This window comes from Xiphophorus maculatus, chromosome 20 (assembly GCF_002775205.1).
Source record: "Xiphophorus maculatus strain JP 163 A chromosome 20, X_maculatus-5.0-male, whole genome shotgun sequence".
NCBI classification, from domain to species: Eukaryota; Metazoa; Chordata; class Actinopteri; order Cyprinodontiformes; family Poeciliidae; genus Xiphophorus; species Xiphophorus maculatus.
The window spans coordinates 13,070,914-13,081,607 of record NC_036462.1 but is presented as its reverse complement, the minus strand read 5'-3'; the positions used below and the strand labels follow the sequence as shown (position 1 = coordinate 13,081,607).

Genomic DNA, 10,694 nt, shown 5'->3' with positions numbered 1-10,694 from the left:
TTCTTTGTTTGACCGCCTCCCTCCGTAAACAGTATAACCGCAGCTCTCCTGTCCTAATCCCCTCTTCTTCTTCTCTCCGGACTCTGCTGGAGCATCGCTTGCCGTAATTACCCCTTTCAGGCTGCAGAGTGGAATAATTGTCCTGAGTGTAACTACAGTGGCTCGCTGAAAGGGGATCATTGTGTCGAGTCAAGACTTCAGTTCAGTGAATGGCTTTGGGTTTTTTTTACTGCAAAAGATAATGAAAGTATTTGCTTGGCTCTAAAGATGTAGGATGTGGAAGGAAGTTCATCGATTGGAGGGATTTAGGATGAAGCACAGAGGAGTTAATGCAAAAGAAATGACATATTTTTAATTATTCGTTTATTTATCAATCAAGTCAGAATGCTTTTGAATAGAAAATAAAACCATCAAATAAAATACTTGTTTTCAGATTGTTTACTCTTGAAAGCACCATAAATCCATGATTCTGCTGCAGGAATCTTACAACGCACATGTGTACATTTCTGAGGTTTTCTGCTTTAACACTATTTACAGCCTCTTCTAAACACATTTCACAACAAGACAGCGAACACTGGCAACTCCTATGTGGACCAAATGATAAATCTTTTTGCCAGCTGCAGTGAAATAAACATCTTTTCATGAGGAAAAATAGAAAATGCATAAAAAAGTAGAAAAATATCACCTAACAAAATCTATATATTGTTATTATTATATATAGTATGTTTAAACAATCCAGTAAGCCCTTTTTATTCATTGCTTTGCATGGTGTGGAAGAATTCACAATGAAAAATGCTATAGAATTAGGTAACGCACACAAACGATTCAAGATCTATAAATAAAACTTTAATAACATACTTCCTAAATTCCAACTCATAACTAATAAATAAGAAAAAAAAATCTTAATTTAATGCACCATATTTTTTCTTCTTGGCCAGCTTCAACCATTCATTTCCCTTTAGGTATAATACGTTCCCCAACATGTAAGATAATCCCCCTTGTTGTATAATTTAAAACATAAATTAGACTGTTCATGTAAATATGAAATTAAATTAGACAAAGTAGGAAGTGAACAGCAAATACAAAGCAACACCTTCATCACGGCATCTCTGACAACAAGTAGCTCTAAGTGAGATTGTCCATTTCAGGAATATTGAATAGGTATCAGAGTGCAGTTGTATATCAGATTTTTTTCACTCCAGGCATGCAATGCTTCATCAACTCCGTCATCCCAAGCATAAGTCTTGTTCTTTCCTTTTGTAGCCTTGGAGCTTTTTTCCTTCTGCTTTTGCAGATTACATTTCCCCAGTGGTTTGTCTCATTTAAAAGGCAGAAAATGTGTGCAGACTGCTAAATGTCCACATGAGAATGTTTACTCGTATGTGGGTCTGAGCAGGAACACTTTTGTGGGTGCCCATGCATACATGAATGCATTATATATGCTTGTGCATTTGCTCATAGTTATTATTGTGCATGCAAATGGTGCACGTGTGCATGGAATATTTGTGCTCATATACATCAAGGTTTTGGTTGTGTGTATTTGGCAGTGTGTCTGCATACAATTTTGGCAGTATGGATGCAGGCTTGCATGTCTTTTCTTGGACTTGCATGTGGTTACTGTGCACTCAGTCATTTATTATATTGAGTCCAAACGTTGTCTTGAATATTTTTACTTTTCATTTGCAGTTTAAAGTTTGTTTTTATTTCAAAAAGAAGAGAATGCTAGAGAAAAAACCTAAGGCAGTCAGATTTCCAACAAACCACTGCTGTTTTCCACTCCATTAGGTGTGGTGGTCTTCTCATCCCCATTGGCGATTTGATCAGCAACAGGATTGGTTGGTACGGCATTGGAGTTGAGCTCAGATGTGTCTTCGGTCCGAGGGTCCGTATCTCCTTCCACGGCTACAGTTTTGCCCTGCATTGCGGAGTCTGCATGGGTCTTCTGATGCTTTGAGAGGTGGTCACTGCGGGTGAAGCGTTTGTTGCATAGCAGGCAGGTAAACTTCTTCTCCCTAGTGTGGGTGCGCACGTGCCTCTCCAGCTCATCAGAGCGGGTGAAGCGCTTCCCACAGAACAGCCAGTTGCACACAAAAGGCCTTTCGCCGGTGTGCCAGCGCAGGTGGGCTTTCAGGTGGGAAGCCTTGCCATAGACTTTCCCACAGCCTGGGATGTGGCAGCTGTGCACAGGTTTTTTCCTCAGGGAGGCGGCAGACGCTCCCAGCCTCTCCAGCTCTTGGCAGTTGGGGCAGTCACATGAAGACCGGCTGGGTGTAGCCCCTCCGCTGTAGCCTCCTGATCCCCTAGCAGGCTTTAGGCCCATTGAATTCTCAATTAGCCCAGCACTTGACACAGGCTTGGGCTTGTACATGTCCTGGGGCAACATGTGCTGGGAAGGTTGGAGGAGGTGTGAGGATGAGCCCAGTCCAACAGAGGGGTATGGGGCTGGGTTAAGTGGTGTAAAGTCGGAGCTGTAACTTGGGAGCTGGGGACTCAGGGATGCCTGTGGGGCCACAGGCTGAAGTGAAGCCTGGAGACTCCCATCAGCTTGGGGCTGTGTCGCTGACAGCCAGTTGGAGTTGGGGTGGACGTCCCACCAGGAGGATGTGGCGTTGGCTGGAGCAGCAGTGATGCCGGGGTGGATTCCAGCCTTATACCAGGAGCCATATGGGTGTGTCATATCCAGAGAGGTGTAGACACTGGTGAGACAGTCGGCCGGGGTGGCATGGGTCTTGGACACTAAAAGAGACGGGTCCTGGGACACAGAGGTCTGGAAGGAGTGGGAGAAAGGGTTGTACTCTGAAGTGTACCCCCCAGCCGAAGGTGGAGGGCTTCCAGTGGGACTCAGCAACCCACCACCTCCTCCAGCTGTGGTGAAAGAGCCGGTGTAGGAGTCCGTCAGACCACTGCTGTCCGACACCCGCCCGTTCTTTGCTGTCTGAAGGTCAGAGGTCATGGTGTACTGCTTCTTCACTGGAGAGCTGCCGGTTTTTCCGGGTGTAGCTGAATCCCTGATGGGGCTGGTGCTACCGAACTTGTTACAGGTAGCAGTTAACATAGCCAGAGGACTGGATCCATAGCGTGCGTCTTCCTGGAGACCAAAATAGTAAAAAAAAAAAAAACAAGGGAGGGAGTGTGAAACGATCTGTCTGCAGGATATGGCTGCTTGCCACAGCCTCTGTAAGTGTCAGCTCTAATAAAAAACGGAATTCTGACTGACACATTTGGCTTTTTTTCTGCTCTCAACATTTACAAAGAGGTCAAGGCAGCCGACGCTCGAACTTGTAAATGTTCTGATCAATCACTGGATCATGCATGGTTGATTTTAAGCCTCTTTTAACAAGCTGCTCTTGAATTTACAATTAATGGTGCTTAAAATTCCTTAACAACTGTTTAAAGTTTCCAACACGCAGACTCAAATTTGTGGACTCATTATTCTATAAAATACCACACATACAAAATACTCAAATAATTTAGGTTTTGCTCAATTACTATAATGTTGAGGATGCCCAATTAACCATTTAAAATAAACATTTTACAGATTAAAATATTTTATTTTTAAAAACGTGTTTCTTTATTTCTTTGCAACTGACACAAACCAACACTGCATTGATGCATTTGCATAATTTCTGCGATTATATTGTACTATAGCAATTTTAAAAATAAAAACAACAAATATATAAAGGTGGATTTTTTTTATTTAGACTAACTAACTAACTAACTAACTAACTAACTAACTAACTAACTAACTAACTAACTAACTAACTAACTAACTAACTAACTAACTAACTAACTAACATTATTATTATGATATAAGATTTGAATAAAAATAGGGTTGATCAGAATAGATTTAATTTGTTCTAATTATGTTCTAAAAAATTATATTTTACCATGCTTATAGAGATTATATATATTATTAATGATGGTTTTCTAAACCTTTTAAACGTAGATGCTGTCGGAGCCACGGGAGATAAACTTACGTTTAAATCTCTATTTTCTGTTAGGAGTGACTACACTGAAGAAAATAATATTCCCAGACGTATGAAGCTTTGCCTAAATGTAAGTTGTAAACTTTCTTCCCGAATGAAACTGTTGCATTGATTTAAATATTTGAGATTTTCTTCATTAATACCTGATGTAACATGATCCCAAATACATTCATCCAAAACAGCGTGTCCTAATAACGCGACATCAATACAGTCTCACAATAAAGATGTGACAATATTCTCATTATCAAGTTTGATTTGTTTCAAGAAGAAGAAGAAGAAGATAATGTACTTACAATTACATTCCCTACCTCCAGAACAGATGCGGCCATCCCTGAGAAACTAAATCCTTTAGGAAGCTGAGGGCAAAGGGAGAGGCGCAGCTCTGGGTCCCGGGACACTTTGGATGGAGTCGGGCTCCAATGCGGGGAAGCGTTTTGAGGCGCTCTCGGCCCGCCCCCTAATTATAGGCTCTGGGCTCTTTGAAGACTTGCTAAGAGGCAATAAAAAACCCCAAAAGATGGAGGGAAACGGACGGAGATTGGTGGCTTAAAAAACGAGGACATCCCACCTCCCCAAAAGAGAAAATCAGTTTTTAATTCCCTATTCTGTATGAGTTAATGAGTTACTCATCAATCATCATATGGACTTTAATTCAATTTCTCGGTTTTATTTTTTGTATTTTTTTCCACTGAGATTAGTCCTTTGGAGTCTGAACAAAGAAGAAAACGCATTCTTCCTAAAATTATTTTCACTTATACAATGCGCATTGTTAGACAAATTGAAACTTTTTCGCAACTCACAGAGAAATAAATGTGAAACTTGTGCGTTTTCTGTGAGTCGGGAACGACTGCGCCACACAAATAAAGGAAATTAAGTTGAGCAAGACTGCGGTTTCCATATCCGAGGTTTTATTATTCTGGTTCAAAACCTCTCTCTGTTTCCAATATTCCCAAATGTAGTTAACTGCATTTTCAGACATTAGTGTGATGGTTAAAGAGGCTGCACTACAGAGGCAAGTCGAGAAGAAAAGGATTAAGTCGTTAAATAAAATAAAAAGGAGATTATCACAGCAATTAAAAATAAATTCAAGCATCAAGAAGCGGAAACGACCGGAAAGATTGCTTTTTATATGTCGGAAGTTTATTAGAAATGAAACAAATGTTAGAGTAAACAGAAAAAAATTGTCTGTCTGTGTTTGTCTAGCTATGCAAGGGAGAGACACATATACAGATCTTTTTTCGTAGCACTTCAAATAATCAAACTAACTTAAAACTAAATATGAAAACAGTTTCAAAAAGCTCTGTTATTTAAGGATAAAAATCCATCTAAACCAGCATGGCCAGTGTGAAAATGTTAAGTCACGTAATTAACAACATTTATTTTAGAGTTCAACAGGTATACGAAGGCCTGAAAATGGGCAGATATGAAGAAAAACACCTCAAAACGTGTCAGTAAAACCTGACAGCATGAAGAAGATTGAAAGATCTCTAAAATCAGGAACGGATCTAAACAAACTCTGGAATCCATAATATACAGAGTCTTTTGATCTCTTTCAGCCTATAACTACAAAGCACTACGGCTTTGGGACTCCAGTGAGCCATAAGACAAATTATCTAGAATTAGATTACACCTTCTGATGAATGGAGAGCATGAATTTTAAGATCTAAATTACTCCGTTAGTGCATCCACAATTTATCTAGATGAACACAAAATAATCCAGGACAACAGCTGTAGCATTGTTGGCCTCCTTCCACCAATGCTATAGATTAAGTTCTGGATTTATGACTCAACAACAAAGAAAAATCCATGGAGAGCTCCAAGGTCAAAATATCTGAAGACCAATCCCAAAAACCTGTTCCAGATTTACAAAAACTGTCATGACAATCACAGAGACTTTTTTGAAAATACTGTCTGGACTGATGAGACAAAGGTGGAACTTTTTGCATAGTGTTAGAACTGCATCTGGAAAAAAAAAAATGAGCACAACTTTTCGGAAAAAGGTCTCACCTTCAGTCAAGCATGGGGGTGGCTGTATGATGGCCTGGGCTTGCTATGCTTTCTTCGGGACCTGAGCGATTTGCTGTAATTGATTGAACTGAAGTTTCCGCTTAAGCAACAAGTCTTGTGAAAAACTTCTTCCAGTTTATGACCTTTAGCTAGTGTTTTTAGTCATCCAGTAATACAGGGACCCAAAGCACACCAGTAAATCCACCTCTGATTGTACTGCAAAAAACTAAATGAAAGTTGTGAAGCGACCTTGTAAAATTTTGACTTACGTTTGATTCAGTTGCTGTGGCTTGATGTAAAACAGACTGGAATACTCTCCAATGTGGCTGAAGTAAAACTATTCTGCAAAGAAAAGTGGGAGAAATTGCGCCACAGAGATATAAAAGACTGTCTGCCAGTTATCGCAAATGCTTGGCTGCAGCTGGTACAGCCAAGGGAAGCACAACCAGTTATTACATCTTTATAACCAGCTGATTTGGAAAGATGTTTTCACTTAATATATGAAATGTTGCATTTACTCAGGATATGTTTGTCTTATGCAGACACTTTTTTTTAAAAAATTTGAAACATTTTTGATGAAACAAACCAAAAACAGAAGACATCTGTAAAGGCAGATTATTTTTTTCCACAACTTTAAATATGCATTTTATTAAAAAAAAGTAAACTGGTACATGCAAAACATTACATTTAGCCTTAAGTTACCTAAATAGCCCACAGTTTATTAATTTCTTTGAATAAAAACAAGATTTTCAAATAAATTTTTATCACTGTTATTTTAAATAATGTGTATGAATTGAATTATATGTTTATAGTAACAATTTAACAAATACAAAAAATGACAGATAACATTAAGATCTTTGTCCAACCAAGAAAGCTGAACTTTTGCTCATTTGAAGTGATGCATAACAAAGTTTTAATTTTTTTTTTCATTTCAAATGTACTGCCATTATATGTTTGAAAACAACCTCAAAGTACATTGTAAAACCTTCCTGAAATAAACAGATCTCCATTATATTTAAGGCTTCAAAATGAAATAATATTTTTGAAGCACCAAATAAGGTTTGTCCTTGAGATTTTAATTTATTGTAACATCCAAAAGTTCAAAACTGAACTCTGAGCCTCCGAGCAGAAAACAGATTCTCAGCGCCTTTTTTTGTAGGCGTCTCATTTTCTGAAGGAGAGCACAGAAGATTAAAATTGTTGTCAAAAATAAACATATAATTTCTGTCCTTATTTTCTCCTCAATTACAGGGCATGGTCAGAGCAGGGCTTGTCGTTCTGGAGAGTCTGGCCCTCACATGAACACAGCGGCTATATTTGGCAGACTGCTCCGCAACTGACCTTCATTGCTTCGCTTTCTTCTTCCAGAAGTGGTGTGAATGAAAGAACAAAGGCTGCTGCATGCAATCATAAACACAGTCTCATCTATCTATCTATCTATCTATCTATCTATCTATCTATCTATCTATCTATCTATCTATCTATCTATCTATCTATCTATCTATCTATCTATCTATCTATCTATCTATCTATCTATCTATCTATCTATCTATCTATCTATCTATCTATCTATCTATCTATCTATCTATCTATCTATCTATCTATCTATCTATCTATCTATCTATCTATCTATCTATCTATCTATCTATCTATCTATCTATCTATCTATCTATCTATCTATCTATCTATCTATCTATCTATCTATCTATCTATCTATCTCCATCGTCCGTTTGTATTCTTCCATCCATGTTGGTTTAATCTTGCCAAATCCTGATAAATACATGTGCTACGTGGCAATCTTTTTGCACTTTTTGAGGCATTTCCCTCCCCTCTCATTTGACTTATGGTCTGACACCGGCATCAGTCTTTAAATGAAAATTTCCTCTTTTTTTCTGTGTAGGATTCATTAATGTTTTACATTTAGATGAAATGACAGGGGAGGTAAATCAAAAAGCCTTCGAAGTTGCTGCAAAGTGGTCCCGCAAAGGGACGCGTTTCCCTATTTTATAAGACTCGTCGTAATCTAAAACCTTGGTGTGTTCGCATTTACTGTTGTCTTCAAAAGAGAGCAAGTAAGATCTATAATTAGAGAACGTGTTACTCTCCTATAACGGCCTCATCAAAAAGCTTTCTCTGCTCTATTTGCTGTTTTCTTCCCGGTGTGGTTGGGATTTTTGGGTAAAGGCACTCCAGGCTTGGGGGTTCTTGGAGCACTGGGTGGGCATGTTTATGTAGATATGGTAGTATCGGATATCTCAGGTGGTTTCTGCTGCAAAGATATCTCATAAACACCAGGTGGATGAAATGGAGAAAACAGCATTTATTTAATGTCAACTACCATACATCTTTTGCCTGTATTTTTAAATATGAAAAAGACAATGCTTTGAATTTTATTTTAACAATGTAATAAAAAAAAGTTCGTTCCTTCTTGGTGCCTGTGGCTGGTTGCTTAATGGAGAATTGATGGTAAAGGTGATATCAGCATGTTGAAAGTTTTGAAAGTGTTTAATTTTCATTGGAGTCGAGGCCACGAAGAAAGAAAGAAAAAAAAAAGCTTTCCAGACTTAGAAACTGGCATAACTGAATAACAGTTATGATTATGTTTGCTACATACACCCCACTAATAGAAAAAAATTACAGTTCTATAACATACAAGTGCACTTGTTCACACTTATTCTTGTTTGTTCTGGACGAACCATATTCCACAGCAGTTCCTCTGGATCATTTGGTCTTTGTCATCATCTCTTTTCTCAGACCAGGGGTGTGAAGAAAGCTAAGTAACAAAAACTGATGAAGAGTTTGGCCTTCTTGTGATTACTCAACTCTATGCAATCAACTGTCCACTGTTGCCACATGCTTGCTCAAGTTGAGGTCTTGCTAAAAAGTCAATGACTCAGGGCAATCTCTTAGGGATGCTTGGACAACTTTTCTCAGTTGTCATTGTAAGCTTTATTTAGCTGTATTGTATTGCAACAACTTTCAAACTGAACTGTATACAGTTGTATTTATAACTATGCATAATCAAAGTATTCTACTGGATTCATTTAATTATGTTCTGTATTTTTGGATATGACTGTTCAAGGAAACAGTCACAGATCCACAGCGCTAGCAATAGCTTTTAATGTTTTTTCTCTTACATTTTTGCCAGTATTGCTGACTTCGAAGCCAGAAAAGATAAAGATTTATCAATTAATTCTGAAAAATTAAATTTGAGCTGCAACTAGCAGCTTCTGTAGCTGCTCCTCTGTGTGACTGAAATCTTGCATGGCTTTAAAATGTAGTAACTTCTTTTAAACATTTATTTCTATGAAAAAGGCAACCTAAAATCCACAGTTGCCTTTCGAAGTTCTGGTTCCTATAAATCACTAAGGTTTTTGTCAAGAAAATATTTAACTTAAAATAAAATTTTTATTTTATCTTTTAAAGCTTAGGTTTGCAAAATATAAATGTAAGTTCCATCAACTACTTTAAAAGTATTTCCAGTGCAGTAAAGAGTAAGTATGAAGGTATAGCAAGGATCTAATTCAGGTCATGCAAAATAACATAAATAGAACAGATCAGGCAGCATTTAGGCTTAGTGGTTAGCACTGTTCCCTCAGAACAAGAAGGTCTTGGCTTCAAATCCTTGGGACTTTCTGTGTTGAGTTTGTGTGTTCTCCCCATGATTCTCTCCAGCTCCTCCATCTTCTTCCCACAGCCCATTCTGGTCCTGTCTCTCTGCTGACGTTTGATGCATTGATGAGGGTGCACTCTGCTTCTTCCCCGTGACTGCTATGCATATCGTAAGCACTAGCATCTACTGTAGTACTGATATGTTGTCATGTTAGGCTTCAATTATTCTTTGTGCACACATCAGCCGTGGTCTCATCAGCAAGATTGCTCATTTCTATAGTATTTCTAATTCAGAAAAGCTGAGCAAACATGTACGACTCAAAGGAAGGGAAATCTTCAAATCTTAGATGACATCTACATCTTGACACCGCATAAAAAGTTTTTAATGTATTTTTCTTTTCAGGCTGAATAGCCTGCTGTTTTTTACATTTGCGCTAAATTGCTTTCTCGGTAACATTAGGCCATTACAGGGACGATGAAAGTGTGCATAATGGTGGATCAATGGAATATCTTGCCATAATGCATTTCCCTTGACATTCCCCTCCAGGCGGCAGCCCTCAGAAAATTAACATTGTTAATAATACTGCAACAGAGGGGGAAAATTGAAATGATTAGATGTGTTTTACTTTGCTGCTGATGGAAATGTGGTGAGGGGGAATCAGGGTCAGGGATAGACTTGCCGTGCAGCATGACTCCGTGCTATTTTTCCAGGCTGTGTGGTCAAAGATTCAGAGAGCTTGTCAACGGAAAATGGGGAAGCAAGAGAAATGGGGGAGAAACGGAGAGGGCGAGGGGGAGACAAATAGACAGCGAGACTGGGTTTTAGGTTATACAACAGAGCATCAAGTTTCATGTTCATTTATGTTGATGATGATGCTGATTTTGGCGTCAGATGTTAGTTTTTTGTTCTCTCTTAAGGCCATAAATGAAAAGGAACGACATGCTTTTAATAATGACCTTCTTTGCTTCACTGCTCTCTCCCTCCATTAAGCCATATTGGTGGTTTCAAAGAATTTCACCACCAGCAGACTGCGTTTCAACCAGTGAATACATGTTTTATGCATCATGATAATTAGCTGAAGCAAGGAG

The 10,694-nt window shown here is 38.5% G+C and overlaps 1 protein-coding gene across 2 annotated transcripts; it reads right to left on the bottom strand.

Annotated features, from left to right (window-relative positions):
* Positions 1-348: 348 nt before the first annotated feature.
* sp7 (Sp7 transcription factor) lies at positions 349-4,611 on the bottom strand. 2 transcript variants are annotated; one of them, XM_005796987.2, is made up of 2 exons: positions 4,295-4,611; positions 349-3,088 (listed from the first exon to the last, which is right to left on the bottom strand). In XM_005796987.2, exons 1-2 carry the CDS (start codon positions 4,313-4,315, stop codon positions 1,745-1,747), a joined length of 1,365 nt encoding a protein of 454 aa, XP_005797044.1. In that variant the 5' UTR covers positions 4,316-4,611; the 3' UTR covers positions 349-1,744. The 2 variants fall into 2 exon arrangements, with proteins under 2 accessions (XP_005797044.1, XP_014331432.1); XM_014475946.2 differs by having other exon boundaries at positions 4,280-4,605.
* Positions 4,612-10,694: the final 6,083 nt, after the last annotated feature.

Excerpts from the sequence above, each read along its gene's own strand:
- sp7 (XM_014475946.2), bottom strand. The coding sequence starts at position 4,315 with ATGGCCGCATCTGTTCTGGAGGTAGGGAATGTAATT. Across the intron at positions 3,089-4,279 it reads TGGAGGTAGGGAATGTAATT|GAAGACGCACGCTATGGATC; the intron begins GTAAGTACATTA and ends TTTGGTCTCCAG.